The sequence below is a fragment of the Pteropus vampyrus genome, unplaced genomic scaffold, assembly GCF_000151845.1.
Source record: "Pteropus vampyrus isolate Shadow unplaced genomic scaffold, Pvam_2.0 Scaffold33, whole genome shotgun sequence".
NCBI classification, from domain to species: Eukaryota; Metazoa; Chordata; class Mammalia; order Chiroptera; family Pteropodidae; genus Pteropus; species Pteropus vampyrus.
Genome location: NW_011888814.1, coordinates 297,594 through 315,661, shown reverse-complemented (window position 1 = coordinate 315,661; position 18,068 = coordinate 297,594). Strand labels below are relative to the sequence as shown.

The window sequence follows — 18,068 nt, the reverse complement described above, 5'->3', positions numbered from 1 at the left end:
TTTGTTTTCCAAAATCCCAGACCCCAGTCCATCTCCATTGGAGCCTTCAGTAGGCAGCATTCTGGCCATGAGAGGATCACCATGTGGCATTGTCAATCCCTATTCTACCCTCAGAGTGCTCCTGAGAGCAGAGATCTCCAAAGAATAGTACATAACTCTTCAAGGCATACAAAAAACAATCCACTGAGTGAGGAAAGAAAATATCAGAACATTTTTGCACCTATTATTATATCTTCCTTTGAAAATGGCTGTATATGTCTTTATGTTCTATAATAGACACGATATATTAGTATACTAACACATGCACACATATATTTAATATGTCAATCAATAAAATATACACAGAGGTGTTTTGTTTGATTTTGTTTTGCCACCATGATCGTATAGTGCTTAGTATTCTGCTTTGTGATTTTGTTTTGGCAATTCCATCAACTTAATTTAGAGGATATTGCCCTGGTGCACGTCTAAAAGCTCCTGATACCAGGCCCAAGCAAACACTAAGCTGCCTATACCTCTTAATAAAGACCCACAACTCAATCCTTCATTTCCTATTTCAAGATGTATCTTTTATTTGGATGATCGGTAAAGGAAATATCTATTCTACTTAAGGCAGTATCCCCGCTACCCAACAGAACAAGCCATCAGAACTGGAGCCCAACCTCTATATGAGGAATATAAAGACATGTGGAAAGGTTATTTTCTCATGAGCTCCCTTCTATTTATTCTACTTGGAACCTGCCTCTCTTCTTTCTGCTATCTTAATTCAGTCTATTTATCACTTGCCTAGATTACTGCTATGGTCTTCTAAATAGTCTTTGTGCCTTCACTTAAAACACCATCCACACAGTGGTGGAGTGGAATTCATTCATATCATACCCGAAGACCCATTACTAAATATCCTGGGACCACCGAAGGCTTAAAATCAGAAATAGGAATATTTACACGGTGAAAATTGGCAAGAACTACGAATCAAGTCTTGTTTTCAATATTCTTTAATATTCTTATTCTGAGAAATAAAGAAAATAGAAAATAAAAATTTAGAAAGAATAGTAATTAACATCAACTCTTAGAGGGTACAAGCAAGATTTATGAAGGGGAGAAAAATATCTCTAAATGAATGTGATAGGCAAGTCTCTGTGTTTAAATTTATGAGTGGTCATTTTTCACATTTATTTATGGTTAATTTTCCCTTCCTCTTTTCTCATAAGTTTTTCTATCCCTACAATTAGCATTAATTTTTTTTTTGCAAAATTCTCATAAAAGTTTAGTATAAGAAAACTATCCTAGGGAAATACAGAAACAGAAACTCACAAACCTAAGGATGATCTCTCTCTTGTTAGAATAGATTCTTTGAATTAATCGAAAATAGATCATTCCTTTTCAATATTAAGGAATATATTTTTACTATGTCTTACAAATTTTATGGATACTAGAATTAGGTGCTAATTGTGAACACTAAAAATTAATAAAAGCAAAATTACAAGATGATATATATTCTAAATTATTAGAATCAAAATTATTACTTTTCCTTACGTTTCCTTTTAAAATAGTGAGTGCTCTAAGTTTGTTTATCTATTTCATTCATCCATCGAAAGTGAATTAAGCTATACTGGGACATTTACTCCCATCTCTCAGGACTTTTCTAGCTATAAACAACAATTCCTGGCTACTTCTGGTCTGTGTAGGTTGAGAAAAGTAAAATTAAAGTGTTAGTTCTTAGTGCCAATTAAAGGCTTTCCTATTTCTCTTTAAAGTTAAGCATCAGAATAATGGCAATTATACTAGATGATCCTTCAAAGTTTCATTTACAATAATGATTATTAAATATTAATTTATTCATACGAAATGCCTGTTGTACATATATTTCATGAAAAATTTCCTCTATTGAGCTTAGATGATATTCCGTTATAATGATAGTTCACAGGTACATTTATACACCTATCCTTCTTGTTTCTCCATGTCTTTTCATGGCTTGATAATGGATTTCTTTTTAGTACTGAATAATATTCTGTTGTCTGGATGTACCACAGTTTATCCATTCACACACTGAAGGACATCTTAGTTGCATCCAAGTTTTGGAAATTATGAATAAAGCTGCTATAAACATCTATGTTCAGGTTTTTGTGTGAACATAAGTTTTCAACTTCTTTGGGTAAATACCAAGGAGGGTGATTGCTGGATTGTATTGTAGGAATATGTTTAGTTTTATAGGAAGCTTCCAAACTGTCTTTCAAACTGGCTGTACCATTTTGCATTCCCATCAGCAATGAATGAGAGTTCCTGTTGCTCCACATTCTCATCAGCATTTGGTGTTGTCAATGTTCTGGATTCTGGCTGATTTAATAGGTATATATAAACCTACTTGTTGTTTTAATCAACACATTTTTAGATAGATGACAGATGATAGATAGATAGATAGATAGATAGATAGATAGATAGATAGATAGATAGATAGATAATAGATAGATGCTTTGCTAAGGAATTGTAGAAAAACTTTTCGAGTGGTTCATGTTCTTGAACAAGAAGATGTATTTATTTAAAATATGTGAACTTTCCACTTATTATTCTAATAATTTCCTGTAAACCAAATCAAAATAATCACAAATTAGAAATTTGTGATCTCTAATTCAAAAATTAGAATTATTTTTGAGGTTATGCTGATATACTGTTATGATGATATTAAGAAAAGTTTTTTTTTAAAAAAAGAGTAGAGATTTATTAATTTCCACTATTGTTTTACTGGCAGAACAGACAAATGAATAAAATAGAATAAAAGGTCTAGAAACATATCCAAATATATATGAGGCTTAGTACTTGATCATTGTGACAATTCGAATTAGTAGGGAAAGAGTAAATTGTTCTTAAGAGCTGGCCCAGACCTTTAGTAGTGAACTACACTTGGACTCCTTTAGTTCACACTAAAGTGCTCAGCCATTGTTTCCAAAGTATTCACCCAGTTCAGTCAGAACTTGGTGTGGAGCCCAAACCATCACCTGGGCATTCATGCTAGATTCCCTTTGAGAGCTCTGTTCTTGTCCACAAAATCAAGGCTGGGACTAGAGTGAGGCAAGTGGGACACACAAATTAAGGACTGCTAATATAAACAAGATTAAGCCATCAGATTCAAATAGTATTGCAAGGAAGAATCAATCAGTCTCCTTTCTCTGCTCCCAGATGGTCTCCCCCAACAACTATGTCCCACGTAGTCGCCTGCATCAGGCTATGAAGATTTCCATGTCATCTTTTCCCAGAACAGAAGGGGACTGTTTTCCTTAGGCTTCTACTACTAATGTTGGCCATTCAAGTAAAGAATTGCACCTAATAACAAAAATCCCCAATGTGACTTGTGTCTCCACCACAAATTTAGCAAAGGCTGCCATGCTTTCCAAGGTTCAACAGGGTTCTCTGAATCTAAAGGGCCTGAGTCTGTCAGGGAGGATTCATTTAAATCCATCCATGTATCAGTATCCAAGTATAAAAGTTAGTTTCCATTTTCTAAGACAATTTGGGATCAACATGGAGACTGAGCATTATTCTCATAAAGATCATCATTTGCAATGTGTGTAGATAGAGAAGCAATAGTTTTCAAATCAGAATTGACCTCTGATAGCTCTCTCCTATTAGTATGATTGGCCACTACTAATAGAGATACTAAATTTTTTACATGTAATCATAAATGTTATCTAATTTATAATATATATACAACTTTCGTTACAAATGATGTAGTAGCTGAGCAAGTCATGAAATTACAAACCACAGACCACCTAATAGACATTAGGATTTAAAATATCTTGTGAAAACTGAAGAACTTTGAAACCTTAGAAACTGTAAAAACAAGTCAACTTGAGAGATCTAAAGACTTTTTTAAATAAAAATTTAACTTTAAAGATAAATAAAATTAATTTTAAAAATTTTAGCTATCATTATGACCTCTTTCAGATCATTTTTAAAAATGTTACATAAGCCATATTGCAGCACTCGGCTACTTGTATGCTTATGAGTTTTCCTCTTTGTAAAGTACAACGATATATTATAATCTATGATTTTCCTAATATGAGGAAAATTAGATGAAAAGTAAGATATTTTGTGCACATTTTTGGCATCAAACAGAACTCTTTATTTTCCTGTCTGCACTCCTCCCACCCCCCGCAACACACATACTCTTGTAAAACTTCAAAATTTGTTTACAGTATAAATGAATTACCCCAAAGAGAAGATGAGAAGCCATATCACATAGTTTAAAAAATACTGGAGTAGAAAAGGATGGAATTTTGATCCCATTTTTAGCAATACTTAATCTGTGCCACTCTGGCAAGCAATATGTCTATATATTTTTTAAAATATTTAAATAAAAAACATGAACAAAAAAGATGGATGTAAAAAGGTAGAACAAAAAAGATCGATATAGAAATTAAATGTTTTATCATTTTTTTAATGCTAAACCTAAGAAAAGATCTCTTGGAGAATAGTTCTCAAATCCTCCATTCACCAAATGATGACACTAGGCACAGATGGTACAATGTTAGCTAATGATAGAGAACTGCTGGTGAAATCTTATTTTGCCTTTATTCTTCATGTTATGCAACCTACACAGACTCTGCAATCTTAAAACAGAAAAAAGGCTGAGAAAATTTAATGCAAATTATATCTACTTAAAAAGACAGTTTTTAGTTGCTTTATATGAAACCGAGCTCCATTAAGTTATATCCTAGAGTTCTGAAAGGATTTGGTGAAATAACTCATGACCTTGGATAGCAAATCTTTTGAGTCAAGATGATTTGGTTGATGTACTATAGACAGATACAAGCCTCTCAAGGACAAGAACTTGTTAATATTGTGCCCTGATTTATCCAGCTTCGAGCACAGTACCTAACATACATTAATGGCTTGACAAATGCCCCTGACAAAATTCCAAAATCTGTTTTGTTTTGTTTTGAAGTTTGTGGACACATGATAAAGAAAGCAGTGATCACTAGGAGGCAGCATCAATTCATGAAGACCATCCCAACTATGCCTGTGTCACCTGATTTCCCCACTATAGAGGAGGAAGATCACATCAACGCATTTGACTAAATTTCACATGAATAATCCTTATAAACAAGATGAGAATATGAACTAAATATCTTGCAATTAAATGAATTTGTGGCTGGATGAATGAAAACACTACACTATTTCATGAACCAGTGTCAATCTGGACGGAGAGAGCTCTGCCTTGTAACATTTTTTCAGTCTTACATGTAAACAGTAATTTTTATCCATTTGCCCATGTCTTAAAAACTGCAAACGACCCAAGTTTTTTAATTTTATTTGTTTATTTATTTATTTGTTTTATTTTGTTTTTAGGGGAGGAAACCCTTGGTTGATCTCACAGATTGCAAGGACCTTGTCATTTTATAATCCTGTTTTTTTTAAATTTTTTTTTATGCCTACAGCGCCTGGTCTTTCTAGGTAGTCTCCCATCCAAATACTAACCAGGCCCGACCCTGTTTAGCTTCCGACATCAGACGGGATCGGTCTTGTTCAGGGTGGCATGGCTGTAGACCCAAATTTTTTAAAGAGCCCCAAATTAGTAAAATAAAATATAAATTTAGTAAAAGTAAATTTATAAAATGAGGTATATAACTACGCAAGTTTGGAATGAGAGGTCCCGTTTTTAACATAAAAGACTGAGATTTCATTTTATAACTCGAGTCAAGAGTATATGATTGCCATAAACGAATTTAATCTCTTACTATATATTTGTTAAAATTTTCATTTTATTATACATATCTTCCACTTAACCTGAAATCCTCATAATTTATATACTCCAGTCTCTTATAGAGAGGACAGCCAAGTGAGACTGAAAAACTAAGGTAACAAGACCCATGTTTATAATTTTTTTACATTGATCTTCGAATATCTGGAGTAATAGCTGTTTATTATTATATCCCCCAAATCAAATCATACCAAGTTTTAAATGTGGTCAAATTTCATTTGTAACAACCTTGTAAGACAGGTATTATTATCACTGTCTTAAAGGTAAGGATTATGAGGCATAATTAGGGATTCATCTGAGCATATAACACCAGCTCTTTTAATAATTTCACCACAATTTCTTTACTTAGCTATTTACCAAGTATTCCTGTTTGCCCCATTCCAGATCTACTGAAACACAATAATGAGAGTAGGGCCCAAAAATATTTAAAGTATTGCAGGTAATTATACTAAAATTGGCCCAGAGTAGAGCTTTGGGAACTGCCTTAAATCATCTAAGTATTTCTTTCCATCAGGCTTCTGACAGATACTTGACAGCAGAGATTTTGAGATTATGCTTTCTGCTGATTGGCAGTATTATGTAAGGAGTACAAAGCCCTAGTCGAATTGGAGCCCTGTTACTCACAAGTGTGATCTCTTCTAAGGCACAGAACTCTGTTGACCCTCAATTTTCACATACATAAATTGGCAACTTAAAAGCACTTAGCCTCATGCCTGGCACCTGGTATGCACTCAGTAAACACGACCTGCTAATTTTGAAGGTGAAATCCAGAATATACTATGCTGCCAGTTAAGGACTGCTTTATAACTCTGGCTACTACACAAGTAGGTTCCCATGCCATTATGAAAGGACTATATACATTCTTGTCTCCATGGGGAACGCTTTGTGTTCCATGTCTGAGAAAAATGTTGACACAAGCTATATTTTCAGTAGTATTAACTACTACTGAAAAGTTTTCATCATACTTGTATCTTACATGAGGTTAAAATTTCAAATTTTATAAAGGAGTTAATACAGGATATTTAAGCAAATATTAATATTTATCTTTAATATCTTATTCTTCTGGCATCAAGATTTGTAATATTTAAGCCTAAATTGTCAGCATGTAAGGCAATATAACTTATCAAAGTGCTCTAACCTAAAAGCAATGTTTTAAACTACTATATTAGATGGTATCTTTTCAGTTAAAAAGAAATTGTCCTTTTTTGCAGTTAATTGCTTTTACAAAACTTAAGTGAAAATGTTTTGCCAAGAAAAAGTTATTTCTTTGATTCATTATTAAGCTGGGCTCAGATAGTATGAGACACAAAGAACGAAGATAATTATAGGTTAAAAATGATTTGAGCCTCTTTATAAATAAGAAACTGATTCCAAAATGTCTCATTAAAGAATATAGAAAACTTGACACTGCATATTAATCATGTTACCACTCACAGTTGTGATTCCCTTACAGTGCTCTTGCAAAGAAATCCAACTGGAATTAGTTGAGCATAAAAAACTTCCATGTGGAACCAGGAATAAAGAATTGCATGTACCATTTGGTGTAGTTTCATTAACTTCCCCTGCCAACCATTAATAAATATGACCAATTCACATTTTGAGAATGATTTTTCTGACATCAAGAAAATACACCTTTATAAGGCATTCTAGATTTCAAAAGACTGCATCATATTAGAAACTCATTACTGTGAGGAAGGGCGACTATGTTTACTGGTTTATGTGTAATTTGTGTCGATATGTCAAGTATGTTGGAGAAAGATCTGACTCTGGACTTTATTTGTACTATTAGAATACAGTTAGTTCACTTAGCAATTGAGTGGTCTTTATTCCTTACTTGATTTTTAAAATTAGTTTACCAATTTAAAATACCTTTATTAAAATAGTCCCTGATTAAACTTGCCTGTTCGTTTTACCCATTTTGCATTATTTTCATTTGATTGCAAAACTGATTATAAAATCTTATATTACAAAAGCCAAATATCGGTGAATAGCCAATACTAGCTAATCTTCCTCTAAGCCTCCCAGACAGCCCTGAATATCAGAACATTGACCGAATTATTCTGGACAATGGTGCTTGATGACCAATGAAGAAAACCTATCTTAATGGTTCTCTCCTTGACAAGTCTTGTTTCTGTGAAATAGTGAAGATATCTTCTCTGAAAATGTTTTGTGTACCAAAATCTATGATGTCTAATAGTTTTAATTGAAAAATACAAATTAAATCCACCTCTAGGTTCTGAAAGAATCCATTCTAGAAGTCTTTCTCATAATTTATACAATTTAGCTGCCACTCTTCTTATTTAAGCCAATGGTCAGCAAACTATGGCCTGCAGTGGAATCCAGCCTATACCTTTTATTGCAAATGCAGTTTTATTGGGACAGCCATGGCCATTCATTTATGTATAATCTATGGCTGTTTTCATGCTGCCACATAGCTGAGACACAGACCATATGGCCCTCAGAGTTTAAAATATTTACTATGCATCTTTACAGAAAAAGCTTGCCAATACCTATTTTAAACACTTTCATTAAAAAGAAAAAAATTACTTGTTTGAATTATAAGGATACAAATATTTTTCCATTTTCTTCTTATCACAAAGATACACTTTGGCCTACATATGAGTCGATAAGATTTTTTGACTACCCTGGATATCTGAACACTACTTATAATATTGTTTCTATGGATTTTTTGAAAAGTATAATCAACCAATTTTAAGAAAGTTTTAGAAACAGCCGATTTGTAGATGAGGGATATTATCTACTTAATTGATTCCCCCAAATAATCAAAGAATAGGCCTGAAATGCTCTGAGAAACCTATTTACTTCTTTTGAAACCAGGTTTATGTAACCAGTGAGTCATAGAAAGTTGTTGACAATAATAGCAAGCACTGCCTCAAAACAAACATAAGGTTTATTAATTCACATTTAAAATAACAAAAATACTCCTCTAATACTAGTAATTCCACAATTCCTAAAATTAAGAGCTAAAATGGCTCTTAAGACTTATGGAATAAATTTTTTCAGATAATACACAACTTTGTAATTTTCTTTTTCTCAACCAAACACATTTTACCCACACTTCTAAACTGTTAGGGAGCAACATCAGGCTGTGATGCTCTTAAGAAACAGATCAAAACAACACATGTATCCTGCATGTGGTATTTATATGCTTGACTTATATAGCCCACAAACTTCTCTTTTCAAATAGTTTTCATAAATATTAAAATATTAGAATTTTTTTTCTGAAAGTTCTCAAAATAATCACTAGATATTCGTATTATTTAATTTAAAAAATCGAGCTACCAAACCTATAATTTAAGCAAAAATTGTTTATTTAAGAGTGTAAAAATATTTTAATTTACATACCATATTACAATGAATCAATATGGAGTCAAAACTGCACAATTACACATTCATTAAAATTCCACACATCATCCTCAGAATAATCAGTCTCTGTACAAAGATTTACAGATGTCCAATGCATGCAAATCTTCCTCAGTGCGCTACTGAATTTAGAGGTTCTGCTCGAATATTTCCCAAATCAAGTGCAGAATCTGTTTCTTCATCAATTTCTCCAATGACTGCACTGCAATTATGTGAGGGGAAAAAAATGTTAAAACAATCTCATTTCTGACTAAAACTGAGAGAACAAAGTAAAAAGAACTACTTAAGGTGAAAACCAAACTTTTTCATGAGGTAGTGAATTGAGCATTTAAGCCAAAAAACTCAAGAAATATTATGAAGGCAACATTATTACAGGGATCAATATTAAAAGACAGAATTCATATAGTGTGATTGGATCATAAGTCTGTGAAGGAAAAAGACACAAATGGGATAGATATGGTATGAAAACCCAAAACTTTCAATCCTATGATTTCAACTCCAGGGACTATATCGGGGGGACAGAGGAAGGAGGTTCAGCAAATAAAAGTGTCTGTTAAGTAACTTAAATGAACTAAATCCATCAATGGTATATAACATCTATAAATTTCCTTTTCATGATTTCTCAGTTTACTCAATTTAAAGACCAAAAATTACAGTTGATTATATACAAAAATAATATAATAGCAACAGGTAATTAGGTATCTAACAAATGATTTTTTGATGTGACTGGCTTGAGTTAAAGCCAGTAAACTTTTCCTTGATTTAATACAAACATAATTTCTATATTATTAATTTCACTAATACCATGCTAGGTAACCAAGCCATGGCTCTCTGGCTGGATATAGTCTTTGTTACATCCAGACCACAGGGCATGTATGAAACATTATCCCACAAAAAAATGGTTTTTTAAATATGTTTGGTTTTAATAGAGTATTCTGTAGATGGATATTTTGAATACAGAACTTGCCCAATTTTGCTTTAAATTACATAAAGCCTTTAGTTCTCTAATAATGGAAAGTACCAAACTGGGAGATTATATTAAGTTTTCTCAGTAGAAAACTTAAGAGTGCAAAGATCTTAACTGCTCCCTTAAAAACTCAGTATCATTTGAAATCCTTATAGAAAACAGTAGAGTGCTGGTAAATGTTTTAAAACTAGCTCTTCAAAGAAAAATGGGGAGACTGGTCTGCAGTGTTTACCAACACCCATAGAGCAAATACTATCACTATGGCCAACTTCAAGCTACCAAAGAAATATCAATCAACCAGCTCGCAAAATTCCTGAAAATATAACAATCTCCTTTTGTAAGCCAGTACAAGCTGGTTTTAGCACAACCCTGGGTCTACAGCAAAGTTTTAAATTTTTTAAAATTAAAATTTAAAATTATGTTGTTTAACTTAAAGCAGGAGAAAATGTCTTAAAATAACTATTATGCAGAGCCCCAATATAAAGAATCAGCATTGTTCTGGTCAGGAAACCTGGGCCCCACCTGCTCTGCCTTCCTCTTATTCTTTATAGCCCATTTTATAACTTCACACCTAAAAGTCTTCTCTAGAGAATATTTTACAAACCCTTTTTATTAAAGATGAAATTTCTCCATCGAAAGATGATTTTTAAGATAAATAATTCAAATGAATAATATTCCTTTATCTTCTATATCCTACCTGGCCCCCAAAGTAGATGCTAATGTATTTTTTGCTGCCTTCCAGCCATGTTTTAATTCTATTCAGTTCTCACTAGAAAATTGATTGAACAATCTTCTAGCTGCTATAACGGCACTGTTTATTATAGCAGCTCCTGGCCATATGTAACTATTAAAATTACAATTAAATAAAACTTAAAATTCAGTTCTTCAGTCATACCAGGCACTTGCCAAGTCCTCCGTAGCCATACATAGCTATTCCATAGTGTTTAATGCAGATACATAACATTTCTACTGTCCCAAAAAGTTCTATTGAACAGTTGCTCTACATGGTTGCAGCCATTTTTTAAATTGCTACCACTAAAATGTATCTTCTCAAACTGCCATATCAGTGTCACAAGTTAGCTGAGGCCACAGAATAAATAAAGGACATATTAAGTATGCCAATTATACTACGAAAGGAGAAAAAAAAATAATGGATAAGTACTTATTTGTAAATTCAGCTATATTATAGATTTCAAACCCTAGCTTTGGTACAAGTAAATTTATATTCCTCTGAAATTAGGAGTGTTATAGAAGAACACTCTAAGAAGCCTCTCTAACAGTGTTCAGTATAAGGCAGGGCCCTTTCTGGACCCTATCCAGGCCACTTAACTATTTGAAACATAGGCAAATCTCAGTAAATAAAAACCTCTTCTCCATATAGCAAAGCAGTACACCTATAGTATATGTAACCTGCATTAAAAAAGACATTTTACTTACACATTGTCTCCTCTTACGATGTATAACCCTAGTACCACTTGTTCTACTCCCTGTGAAGAGCTGAAAACTCGCTCATGGCTCTCATCCAAAATCAAATTAATGGTCTGGTCAAAACCTTTTAGTGTTCCCTATTAAAAAAAAAAAAAAAAATCAAGAGAAAAAGACAAATATTCTGGTTTACCTTAATGTGTAAATTCAACCACACAATTTTCATTGCTGGGTACTCTAACAGAAGTACCTTTTTTACATATAAGTCTACTGTAAAACAGAATACCTCTTTATAACCAACAGTATTCTTGGGCACAAAACTTACCTCTTGATTTTTTTAAGGGGTAAAACAATTACACCACACATCTGACTAGTGTGCAGAGTTGTTGAGTTAAAAAGTACATCTACGTACCAGTGTATTTCCAAGAAAGTAACATAAAAGCCCATATAGTCCACTCTAGGAGCTAATGTTCTAAAGACACAAATTAAAACAAGTAAAATTTAAGGAAAAACTATACATATATATGTGTATACACACACACACACACACACACACACGTACACACACACACACACATTACATAATATGCATATATATGAATGTATGTATTTATATGGAACCATACGTATTAGCTATAGCAATGTTTAACAGTATCACTCCACGCTACATACTAGTACTAGGCCCTGTGCTTAACAAACTGCACACATTATCTCAATAATGTGTAGATATAATTCCACTTCAGAGAAGAAAAATTGAGGCACAGAGATTAAGTAATCTCTCAAGGTTCATAGGTAGAAAGTAGTAGAGTTAGAGCTGGGATCTAAACCCTAAAAAGACAGCTTCAGAGCCGGACCACTGTATGACTATAATATACTAATACGAACAAGCAAATATAATTTATCGTTTTTCAGAGATTCCAATTAGTACAATAAATATATACAAACTTCAATTGGTATTAATAGCTAATAATGAGTACTTTCTATTTGCCAGAAAGTGTTCTATGGGCCTCTCATGTATTTACTTATTTAGTCCTTCCAATAATGCAATCAGCTAGATATAATAATTAGATAATAACAATCAGAACCAGAACTTGAAGGAAATATTCAGATAAAATTTTATCGAAGAATCCTAATTTTGAATAAAGAAATACATGGGCCTAGTGTAACCTGTCTCAAATGCTATTCAAGTTTCTGAAGAAATATCATTTACGGTTTTTTGGTTGGTTAAATTTCTCAAGCTCACTATCAAACTTTGTTTTAAAAATTAAGATATATAAAATTAGAATGAAATAACGAAAAAACGATAACCTAGAATTAGGAAGAGAATCAAAATACGGCGTATGTACTATACTAAACTAGATAGCAAATAGCTATCACACCCATACATAGCCTCTTGGCTTTATTTTACACATAGTTATTCTATCAAATGATCCATGTGTCAAAGAAATACAGAACTACCGAACTTTAATATTCAAAAAAAATTTTTTTTTAATCTCCCCTCCCCGCCACCACCACTACCACCCCTGACCCACGGATGTTGCCTTCTCCCCTTAAGAACTAGATCTCTGAAGGTGGGGCATCTCCTCCCACCCGCTCGCGGCGCACACCCGGGGCCTGGCGCACCAGGGGTATGGGCTGTGGCTCCACTAGGGCTCAAATCCAGGACCTACTGCGTGTAAAGCAGACGTGCTAACCACTACTCTATGGAACCACCCCCTAAAAATGCTTTTTAAATAACTTTCTTCTTCTATAAAATTAAAATAATTTTCTAATTTATTATCTACTCTTTGTTAAAAGTAGAAAAAAATTTAAACTTGTTTTCACAAAATAAAAAAATACTTGCAAATATTTAATAGCAATAGGCTTCCTGAAGGGTTGAGATTAAAATATTTTGAACTGTCCTTATTTGACAAAATATAAGAAATGCCTAAAAGAAAACATGATTGTTCTCTTGAGTAAGAAGGAAGCAAGGCAAATGGCTTTAGCTTTGGAGTCAAAACCAATTTAAATCCCAGTATGGTTCTGCCACTTATTATCATGTGAGTTTGGAAAAATGACCCATTTTCTGAGCTTTGTTCCTTACCCAGAATACAGAAGCAATTATTCTTCAGAGATATACTGAAGAGTAAGTGATAATAATACATGTAAAATGCCTGGTACATAATATAATTTAATAAATGGCAAAGTCTAACACTTTGGTCATAAATTCACTTAAGGACCAAGAAAAATCACAAGGATTGAATAGAAAACAAAGAAACAAAAACAGAACTGCAGAATGGGAAAATAAAATATTAAATTATATGAATTAGATAATTAGAAAACAGAGAAAATTTAGCTGCCTTAAAATTTTTTTTTTGGAAAGCAAACAGCCACATGAATTAGAAATAAAGAAACAGCTAAGTAACTAAAAATCATAGGCTAAATTCCTCCGATCAAGAAACAGGTCAAGAAAAGAATCCAAGATTTTTCTGGAATTAAAATAGATACTGTGATAAAAGGACAAATGAGATAAAATAAATTTCGGGTCCATCATCATTTGTCCTACAGAAGTCATACAACCTAGGAATAGTCAAAGAATATTAATACAAGCCATAAATGTTCATTAGTCTATATATGTAGTATCTAAATCATAAAAAAGTTTCTAAGAAGCACATACCAAATTTCAAAGAAAATTATGATTTATGTAGTGACTATCAGAGCACTAAATGAGGAAGGAAATAAAAAATGGAATTGGAAGATAAATATAAATACAGCCAGATATCTGAAGACTAGACGCTCTCTGAGGGAAGACTCTATTATTATATTTAAACTAGCTCTGAAAACCATGTAACTTACACTCTAACATTTATTAATAAAGAAAATATGGATCAGCAGCTATTTATCACAGATAAGAGCTGAATCATAAGAAAACTATAATGTAGGCATACTGCAGTGCCTACCCATTAGAGATCAGAGGTTCTACATTAAAATTTATAACCTATAAGCCTCCAAGAAAGCAGAAAATGAGTATGTCAAATACTTACCACAATCATTCTCCCGTCAGAAGTAATAACAGCGACAGTTCCTGATAATTGAATCAAGGAAAACAATTCATGGTAAGGAAGTGGTTTGAATTACTAGGGAAAAGATGACAGAATTAAGATACATTTAACACAGCCACTACATTCACAAAATAAAAATTTTAAGTGTCGAACTTCTTCAATCCCTTATGATAATTACACAATTAGAAACGGAAAAAATAGAAAAAGAAAATTTTTTTCTGTATGTGACCAGTGTAACATGTCTTAAAACAGCTGGGCTGTCTGATACTCTTTTTACTGAAGACTATTGTCACCCTTGACTTTGAGCAAGACATTTCCCCCTTTCTTAGACTTATCTATCTCTAAAACAAAAATGGATTACTGCTGAATTAATCAATGTTGAGTGACTTCAAGCTTAAGACACTGTCTTCCAGGACATGGCTTCTGGAACTCATAACTATAATCAGTGTATCATTAAGTCTGTAGTATTTCACTTTTGCCCCGAATTTGTATGTGAGCACAATGTAGTGTTTCCGCCCTGAGACTTTAAAACGTTAACAAATGTAGAGTGCTTTAAGATTCACATAGGCGTTTTAAAATTATTTGCCCCGTGACGATCCATTACAACAGCAATTATTATTTTCATTTTATCAACAGAGAAGTTGAGCCCAAGTGGTAAAGGGTCAGAAATTCATTTTGTGCACCACCCTTAGTTTTTGCTATCCTCGAACAATGAGCAAAACCTAAGAATAAAACAAGCAAAACCTAAGAATAAAACAAGTACATGGATTAGACCACAGTTGCCGCTGGGACTGTTTATTTTATTCCCAAACTTCAACGCACAGGCCCTCCGGCAGTACTAAGGATGAATACCTGATTTCTACAGAAACCGGGAAAAGTTCAGAACAAGAACCTTTTTAAAAGTTAAAATTAAAAGGCGCCTGGGCCTGTAGAAGCGCGCCGGTTCCAGCCCCGGGACCAGGATTGGAGGGTCCCGGATCCTTAACCTCCACATCCCCGCCATGTAGCGGCGAGGAGTCCCAACCGCCCGCCGATCCCAACCCGACCCTCTCCAGTGTGGACGTGGGCCTCGCCCTGGCTCCGGCTAGCGCCGGCGGCGGCCACCAGAGGATACGGTTGATGTAATTCTCCAAAGCGGACGTCATGATGCTCGGCCCGGACACTCCGGGAAACACAACAGCGTACGCTACAAATGAAGCTAAAAAAAGAAAGAAAAAAAAAAACGCCCGCCAGCAACTCACGGCGACTCTAGCCGATTGGCTACAGCAAATATCGCGAGAATTACAGCGCCATAGCTTCCGTGGGTCGGGGATGAAAAGAAACCAGCCAACCATACCCATGAGGCCAAGCGGCGACGAGTTTATTGCGCGTGCGCAGTATGTTTCCGCGGATATTCCCGGCGGTAATGTGGGAAACCGAAAGAGACCAAAGCGAGCGGGAGGCAGAATGGAGAAAGGTTTCTGAAGGTGGGGTAGTGTGAAAAGATGAGAGAACGAGATTCTTAGCGGAGTCAAAGGCAATGGATAGAAGTTATTAGGGGAAAACGTTGAGGAAAGTTAGGGGAAACGGAATAAGGTTTTCGTCACGAGTGAAGTAGAGATGAATGCGTTCTATGAAATGTAGGTGTGGGGAAGTGGAATCCCTAGTTTTTGACCACAGGGGCCGAAAATTAATCTTTCAGAAGCTGAATGGCCTAGGGCAAAGTCGTGCACGTTGTGATCATACGGTATAAGTCTCTGGAGAACACACCAATAAAGCATGTTCGCACAATCTGCATTTGTCTCTTAAAGTGTTCTAAGATGGTATTCACTTATGTAAGAAACAATCCAAACAGGGAAAAGTGTGTGAGCCTCAGAAAGCAGTCTTAATTTTACCGCCACAAGGTCTCCCTGTCCTTAGGATTAAGTTAGTAAAAGGTCTGGTGCACAGCCCTGGAAATGATTAAGGAAAAGTCTAGATAAGCACCAGGCTGGGCTCTAGTCTTGGCTCTCCTAAGACTTGTGTGGGTGCTCTTGAACTAGTATCATCAACACATCTGGGCCTCAGTTTCCTTAAATGCTGTCACAGCTATCATTTCGGGTATTTCCAAATGTTCCTAGAAACGTAACTTTATTTTACTGTTGTGCTGTAACTTCAAAAGTTAAAAAAGCATCTATGTACGAAATACCAGCGAGAGCTATCTCTTTTTTTTGTTCTCCAAAATCTCTTATTTGTCAGGCTTGTGATTTCTTAACTGAAGAATTGTGTGTTTGAAATAACATTCATGTCAGCAGTTTTCTTCCTAAAAGTTAAGCATATGTTTTTGTTACAACATTCCCACAAAACTCTACATACAGATTACTCCTAAATGTTAATATTTTATAGACTGAAACTTACTCTGACCTATTTGCAACTACATATAATCAAGAATGAGGTTGTGAGTAACCCTGTATTTTATGAAAGTTTATGGGAAAAACAATTGTACTGTACCTAGGAGATTTGCGGCATATTTGACTAAAAAACTTAAATACTATTGTTTGTAACCATCTTTCTCTGTGGCACAAAGTTCTTCTAAATTCTGAACTTCCTAGAATTTCCTCTGTGGAATTAAGGAAAACATGAGTTTCTTCAACCCAAATTACTGTTTACTTCATGCGTATGTTTCTTACTCATTATACTGTCCTCATCATAAGGTGAAGGCCTCACTGTCAGGGTGAGGAGGAGTGGTACATGTTTAACCGTTACTGAAATTTTAAGTCTTGATCAAGCATTCACTGGGTTCTCAGCCTCCATCTCACCAATGAACATGTTCCATGGTTCTGCTCCTGTCTTCTCTGGGTTTTGTTCTGTCCAAAGTCATTTGTTAGTAAATGACAGAGCCAGTCTGAACCTAGACAGTTAAGCTCCACTGCATTATTGTTACTCAAGGGAAATGCCCAATAGAGTGAAGAAGACCATCATGTAAACAAAGGTCATTTAAGGTCATTCAGATGTGGACACTTGGGGTTCTTCCTTCAGAGTCCTTCTTAGGTAGTTACAAAGGGACAAAATTAAACACTTGTCTGCCCGTGGTGCATTTATTCCATTTTTCTTCAATATTAGGCATCTGCGATGTTAATATTAAACTTCTGTAGCAGGGTTTGGCAAACTATAACCCTTAGGCTAATTTTTTTTTCAATAAATTTTATTAGAACACAGCCACACTTATTAATTTATATGTTATTTATGGCTGCTATTAGGTGACAATAGAAGAGTTGAGTAGTCGTGTCTGAGTTCATATGGCCCACAAAGCCCTAAAATATTTACTCTCTGGCTCTTTACAGAAAGTTTGCAGACTTTTATTCTCTAATGTCAACAAATGAGATTTTTAAAGCTCTAAAAAGATGCAAAACTCACTCTCCCACCAGGAAGGTGAGATAATCCATCATCTCAGCCTCAGGTATTACTATAATGCCCCTTTTGACCAGCTTTGAAATACGATTGGGGTCCATTTTTCTGAACTTAACAAGTTGCACCA

The 18,068-nt window shown here is 34.4% G+C and overlaps 1 protein-coding gene and 1 pseudogene across 1 annotated transcript; both read right to left on the bottom strand.

The window, feature by feature from the left end:
- Window positions 1-5,423: 5,423 nt before the first annotated feature.
- LOC111738018 lies at window positions 5,424-5,542 on the bottom strand (annotated as a pseudogene).
- A 3,524-nt stretch (window positions 5,543-9,066) lies between these two features.
- Window positions 9,067-15,844, bottom strand: LSM8 (LSM8 homolog, U6 small nuclear RNA associated). Its single transcript, XM_011357156.2, has 4 exons — window positions 15,687-15,844; window positions 14,555-14,595; window positions 11,544-11,671; window positions 9,067-9,341 (listed from the first exon to the last, which is right to left on the bottom strand). Exons 1-4 carry the CDS (start codon window positions 15,715-15,717, stop codon window positions 9,251-9,253), a joined length of 291 nt encoding a protein of 96 aa, XP_011355458.1. The 5' UTR covers window positions 15,718-15,844; the 3' UTR covers window positions 9,067-9,250.
- Between the last annotated feature and the right edge of the window lie 2,224 nt (window positions 15,845-18,068).

Coding starts and splice junctions, on each gene's coding strand:
- LSM8 (XM_011357156.2), bottom strand. CDS start 15,717: ATGACGTCCGCTTTGGAGAATTACATCAACC. Junction 11,672..14,554: donor CTGACGGGAGAATGATTGTG/GTAAGTATTTGA, acceptor TTTTTTTAATAG/GGAACACTAAAAGGTTTTGA. Junction 9,342..11,543: donor ATCGTAAGAGGAGACAATGT/GTAAGTAAAATG, acceptor ACATAATTGCAG/TGCAGTCATTGGAGAAATTG.